The 6,436-nt window shown below is 47.7% G+C and overlaps 1 protein-coding gene across 3 annotated transcripts in view; it reads left to right on the top strand.

Annotated features, from left to right (window-relative positions):
• Positions 1-15: 15 nt before the first annotated feature.
• LOC311118695 (traf2 and NCK-interacting protein kinase-like) overlaps positions 16-6,436 on the top strand; it is a 37,261-nt gene continuing 30,840 nt past the window's right edge. For all 3 annotated transcript variants that reach the window (XM_084193484.1, XM_084193483.1, XM_084193482.1), the window contains exons 1-8: positions 16-141; positions 484-538; positions 748-826; positions 969-1,144; positions 3,151-3,217; positions 3,346-3,544; positions 3,746-3,874; positions 5,915-6,103. In XM_084193484.1, the coding sequence (XP_084049610.1) occupies positions 85-141; positions 484-538; positions 748-826; positions 969-1,144; positions 3,151-3,217; positions 3,346-3,544; positions 3,746-3,874; positions 5,915-6,103 (951 nt within the window). In that variant the 5' untranslated portion in view covers positions 16-84. The remainder of the gene's footprint in view (positions 142-483; positions 539-747; positions 827-968; positions 1,145-3,150; positions 3,218-3,345; positions 3,545-3,745; positions 3,875-5,914; positions 6,104-6,436) is intronic.

Genomic DNA, 6,436 nt, shown 5'->3' with positions numbered 1-6,436 from the left:
TGTGTTCCAGTGGACTTTGGTGTGAGTGCCCAGTTGGACCGCACGGTGGGGAGGAGGAACACGTTTATAGGGACACCATATTGGATGGCTCCTGAAGTCATCGCCTGCGACGAAAACCCTGAGGCCACCTACGACTTCAAGGTACCACAGTAGGCTGTGTGTATGTAAGTGTATTTTCCCTGGTCATCTCCTCAATCCCTCTTAACTCGTGTGTCTCTCTCTCTCTCTCTCTCTCTCTCTCTGTCTCTCTCTGTCTCTCTCTGTCTCTGTCTCTCTATCTCTCTATCTCTGTCTCTCTGTCTCTCTGTCTCTCTGTCTCTCTCTCTCTCTCTCTCTCTCTGTCTCTCTCTGTCTCTCTCTGTCTCTCTCTGTCTCTGTCTCTCTGTCTCTCTCTCTCTCTGTCTCTCTCTCTCTGTCTCTCTCTCTGTCTCTCTGTCTCTGTCTCTCTGTCTCTCTGTCTCTCTCTCTCTCTCTCTGTCTCAGAGTGACCTGTGGTCTCTGGGTATTACGGCTATAGAGATGGCAGAAGGGGCACCGCGTAAGTACCAGCGCCTACCACAACACATCGTAGGCTGGCACAACCGTGAATACCGTGTTATAAGTACCAGCGCCTAACACAACGTAGGCTGGCACAACAGTGAATAATGTGGCATTAGACACTATCAGACGTTGTGTGCGTTGGTTGGCAGTATCGTGGTTTGTTAACCCTTTAACTCTGGTGTTAACCCTTTCTCTTCCTCTCTGCAGCACTGTGTGACATGCACCCAATGAGAGCTCTCTTCCTCATCCCCAGAAACCCCGCCCCCAGACTCAAGTCCAAGAAGTGGTAAGTTATCACACGCATGCACACACACACACACATACACACACACACACACACATACACACATACACACACACACACACACACACACACACACACACACACACACACACATACTCACTGTGTTGGCTCTATGTGTGTTCAGGTCTAAGAAGTTCCAGTCGTTCATAGAGAGTTGCTTGGTGAAGAGTCATGGTCAGAGACCCAGCACAGAACAACTTTTGAAGCACCCGTTCATCAGAGAGCTGCCCAACGAACGACAGGTCCGCATCCAACTGAAGGACCACATCGACAGAACCAAGAAGAAACGTGGAGAGAGGGGTGAGACTGACCGCAACAGACACACACAAGCACATCCGTGCACACAAACACACACACACACACACACACATCTGCATCCAGCTGAAGAAAAGTCTGCCAAAAGAAAACAATAGAGGGTTCAGATCCAACTGGTTGATGTGAGTGTAACTGGTTGATGTGTGTGTGTTTGTAACTAGTTGATGTGTGTGTGTTTGTAACTGGTTGATGTGTGTTTGTAACTGGTTGATGTGTGTGTTTGTACAGTGCAGTCGGAAAGTATTCAGACCCCTTGACTTTTTCCACATTTTGTTACGTTACAGCCTTATTCTAAAATTGATTAAATTGTTTTTTTCCCTCATCAATATACACACAATAACCCATAATGACAAAGCAAAAACAGGTTTTTAGATTTTTTTGCAAATGTATTAAACATAAAAAACTGATTTTACATAAGTATTCAGACCTTTTACTCAGTACTTTGTTGAAGCACCTTTGGCAGCGATTACAGCCTCGAGTCTTCTTGGGTATGACGCTACAAGCTTGGCACACCTGTATTTGGGCAGTTTCTCCCATTCTTCTCTGCAGATCCTCTCAAGCTCTGTCAGGTTGGATGGGGAGTGTCGCTGCACAGCTATTTTCAGGTCTCTCCAGAGATGTTCGATCAGGTTCAAGAACGGGCTCTGGCTGGGCCACTCAAGGACATTCAGAGACTTGTCCCGAAGCCACTCCTGCGTTGTCTTGGCTGTGTGCTTAGGGTCATTGTCCTGTTGGAAGGTGAACCTTCACCCCAGTCTGAGGTCCTGAGCACTCTAGAGCAGGTTTTTATCAAGGATCGCTCTGTACTTTGCTTCGTTCATCTTTCCCTCGATCCTGACTAGTCTCCCTGTCGCTGAAAAACATCCCCACAGCATGATGCTGCCACCACCATGCTTCATCGTAGGGATGGTGGCAGGTTTCCTCCAGACGTGACACTTGGCATTCAGGCCAGTGTCAGCAGGCCAGAGTTCAGTCTTGGTTTCATCAGACCAGAGAATCTTGTTTCTCATGGTCTGAGAGTCCTTTAGGCTCCTTTTGGCTAACTTCAAGCGGGCTGTCATGTGCCTTTTACTGATTGGAGTGCTGCAGAGATGGCTGTCCTTCTGGAAGGTTCTTCATCTCCACAGAGGAACTCTGGAGCTCTGCCAGAGTGATTATCAGGTTCTTGGTCACCTCCCTGACCAAGGCCCTTCTCCCCCGATTGCTTAGTTTGGCCGGGCGGCCAGCTCTAGGAAGAGTCTTGGTGGTTCCAAACTTCTTCAATTTAAGAATGATGGAGGCCCTGTGTTCTTGGGGACCTTCAATGCTGCAGAAATTATTTGGTACCCTTCCCCAGATCTGTTTCTCAACACAATCCTGTCTCGGAGCTCTACGGACAAATTGTTCAACCTCATGGCTTGGTTTTTGCTCTGACATGCACTGTCAACTGTGGGACCTTATATAGACAGGTGTGTGCCTTTCCAAATCATGTCCAATCAATTGAATTTACCACAGGTGGACAATCAAGTTGTAGAAACATCTCAAGGATGATCAATGGAAACAGGATGCACCTGAGCTCAATTTTGAGTCTCGTAGCAAAGGGTCTGAATACTTATGTAAATAAGGTATTTCTAAAAACCTGTTTTTGCTTTGTCATTATGGGCTATTGTGTGTAGATTGATGAGGGGGAAAAAATATTGAATCCGTTTTAAAATAAGGCTGTAACGTAACAATGTGGGGAAGGGGTCTGAATACTTTCAGAATGCACTGTAACTGGTTGATGTGTATTAGTGTAACTGGTTGTGTGTGTGTTTGTAACTGGTTGTGTGTGTGTGTGTGTGTGTGTGTTTGTAACTGGTTGATGTGTGTGTAACTGGTTGTGTGTGTGTTTGTAACTGGTTGATGTGTGTGTGTGTAACTGGTTGATGTGTGTAACTAGTTGATGTGTGTGTAACTGGTAGGTGTGTGTAACTGGTAGATGTGTGTAACTGGTAGATGTGTGTGTGCTGCAGATGAAACAGAGTATGAGTACAGTGGCAGTGAGGAAGAGGAGGAGGAACGGGACATGGGGGAGCCAAGGTAGGGTGTGTGTGCTTGTGCATACATGCACTGGTGTTTGCGTGTATATTTTCCTCCAAATGTGGGACAGAGATTTACACTCATAAACCCTCCCTCTCCTATCTCTCCTCTGATTGGTCCTTGTCCAGCTCCATCATCAACGTCCCTGGGGAGTCGACGTTAAGGCGGGACTTCCTGCGGCTGCAGCTGGCCAATAAGGAGCGTTCTGAGGCTCTGCGGAGGCAGCAGTTGGAGCAACAGCAGAATGAGGAACACAAACGCCTCCTGTTGGCAGAACGACAGAAACGCATAGAGGAGCAGAAAGAACAGAGGAGGAGACTGGAGGAGGTAGAGCGCATGGTCTTGACCTCATCATGCCCACCTGAACACAACTGTTCTGCATCAGATAGTTTCTGTTCACATTGCATTTTCCAGCACGGCTCGGCTCCATTACATGTCTGGTGCCAGCTATGACCCTCTCGCTCGCTCGCTCGCTCGTTCTCTTTCTATCTCTCTCAATCTCCATCTCTCTCTCTCTTTCTCCAACAGCAACAGCGTAGGGAGCGCGAGATGAGGAAGCAACAGGAGAGAGAACAGAGGAGACACTATGAAGAGATGGAACAACTACGGAGAGATGAGGAGAGGAGGCATGCAGAGAGAGAACAGGTACACACACAGGTAACTCTCAGGTGCGCACACACCCTCACACTCTCACTCTCTCACTCTCTCACACACCCACACACCTCACACACACACACACACACACATTGACCAGGAATCACCCCAGTCTGCCACAGCTCTGTTGTTGCAGACCAGACAGACTGACATTTAGGTTTTATGTCTCAGGGCAGGTATAGTTAGGGTCTGGGTCTAGGGTCGGGATGACTCTGCTTTGTTAATGCTTCTCTTTCACTCTGATGTTTAACACTCAGTCTCTAATAAAACGTGTTTTTCTCTCTTACACACTTGATTCAATACTAAGTACCTTGGGGTGGTTCTATACTGAAGCATCAAGTCTCTTTTCTTGGTAATACCTTGTTCTTTTTCTTTTTTCAACTGAATCTGTTTCACTGCGCTCTCTCTCCTTCCTCCCTTATCCCTTCCTCTCTCCACCTCCTATCATGTCACTCCATCTCGCTTCTATTTTGGTTTTAATCCTTACTTTGGTTTCTTTCATTCTCAAAAAATCTTCTCCTTAATCTGTCCTTGTACTCTCTCTCTCACTCCCTCTCACCCCTTTCACCTCCATCACCCCCTTTCACCTCCATCACCCCCTTTCACCTCCATCGCCCCCTTTCACCTCCTCCATCGCCCCCTTTCACCTCCTCCATCGCCCCCTTTCACCTCCTCCATCGCCCCCTTTCTGTCTCCGTTGACTGCTCTGATGACTCACCTGGCTGCGCTGGGCTCTGATTGGCTGATCACCTGGCTGTCTGGCCTGTGATTGGGTAGGAGTATATCCGTAGGCAGCTGGAGGAGGAGCAAAGACAGCTGGAGATTCTACAGCAACAACTACTCCAGGAGCAGGCTCTACTGATGGTAACCTCTCACCCTTGACCTATCACCCCTGAGTGCTCAGCCTATCACCTATCACTGTGTAGGCTCCACAACAACCCCTCATCACTCTTGTTGCGCAAGCATATACACTATATATACAAAGGTATGTGGACACCCCTTCAAATTAGTGGATTCGGCTATTTCAGCCATACCCATTGCTGACAGGTGTATAAAATTGAGCACACCGCCATGCAATCTCAATAGACAAACATTTGCAGTAGAATGGCCTTACTGAAGAGCTCAGTGACTTTCAACATGGCACCGTCATAGGATGACACCTTTCCAACAAGTCAGTTCGTCAAATTTCTGCCCTGCTAGAGCTGCCCCGGTCAACTGTAAGTGCTGTTATTGTGAAGTAGAAACGTCTAGGAGCAACAACGGCTCAGCCGCGAAGTGGTAGGCCACACAAGCTCACAGAACGGGACCACTGAAGCACGTAGTGCGTAAAAATCATCTGTCCTCGGTTGCAACACTCACTACCGAGTTCCATTACTGCCACATAAATTGTTCGTCGGGAGGTTCATGAAATGGGTTTCCATGGCCGAGCAGTTGCACACAAGCCTAAGATCACCATGCATAGTACCAACTGTAAAGTTTGGTGGAAGAGGAATAATGGTCTAGGGCTGTTTTTCATGGTTCGGGCTAGGCCCCTTAGTTCCAGTTAAGGGAAATCTTAACGCTACAGCATACAATGACATTCTAGATGATTCTGTGCTTCTCAGCATGACAATGCCCCTGTGCACAAAGCGAGGTCCATACAGAAACGGTTTGTCGAGATCGGTGTGGAAGAACTTGACTGATCTGCACAGAGCCCTGACCTCAACAACATCGAACACTTTTGGGATGAATTGGAACGCCGACTGCAAGCCAGGCGTAATCGCCCAACATCTGTGCCCAACCTCACTAATGCTCTTGTGGCTGAATGGAAGCAAGTCCCCGCAGCAATGTTCCAACATCTAGTAGAAAGCCTTCCCAGAAGAGTGGAGGCTGTTATAGTAGCAAAGGGGGGGACCAACTCCATATTAATGCCCATGATTTTGGAATGAGATGTTTGACACGTCCACATACTATTGGCCATTTAGTGTACTTTGTGTTTGTGCATTTGTTCCTGTGTGAACCGTGTGTGTGTGTGTGTGTGTGTGTGTGTGTGTGTAACTACAGGAGTACAAGCGTAAGCAGATTGAGGAGCAGCGCCAGGCTGAGCGGCTCCAGAGACAGTTGCAGCAGGAGAGGGCCTACCTTGTGTCCTTACAGCAGCAGCAGCAGGAGCCACGGCCGCAAGACAACAAACAGCTGTACCACTACAAAGACACAGCCCCTAATAACGACAAACCTGCCTGGGCCAAGGAGGTACTGTACGCACACACACACACACGCACACACACACACACACACACACACGCACACAGCACTTATAGATGGGTTCAGTTTATTTGGTTACACACCAACAGTATATTATGTCTCCTACAATGATCTCTCTCGTCTCAGGATTTATGTTTTCTGGAGAGTGGGAGCCCTGTAGCATTGCTATGTCTGGATTATAAATCATATCAAAATGTCTCCAACACATACAGTGTCTCCATCATGGACAGCCCCTTTACTGTTTGCGTTTACTCTTAATGTTTTTTTCAGGTTCTTCCACGGTAATGTGTGTGTGTGTGTGTGTGTGTGTGTGTGTGTGCT

Source organism: Coregonus lavaretus (genome assembly GCF_964263955.1).
Source record: "Coregonus lavaretus genome assembly, contig: HAP1_SCAFFOLD_1696, whole genome shotgun sequence".
Lineage (NCBI taxonomy): Eukaryota > Metazoa > Chordata > Actinopteri > Salmoniformes > Salmonidae > Coregonus > Coregonus lavaretus.
Note: the sequence above shows the minus strand (reverse complement) of the source record. Positions and strands in the feature narration are given on the sequence as shown.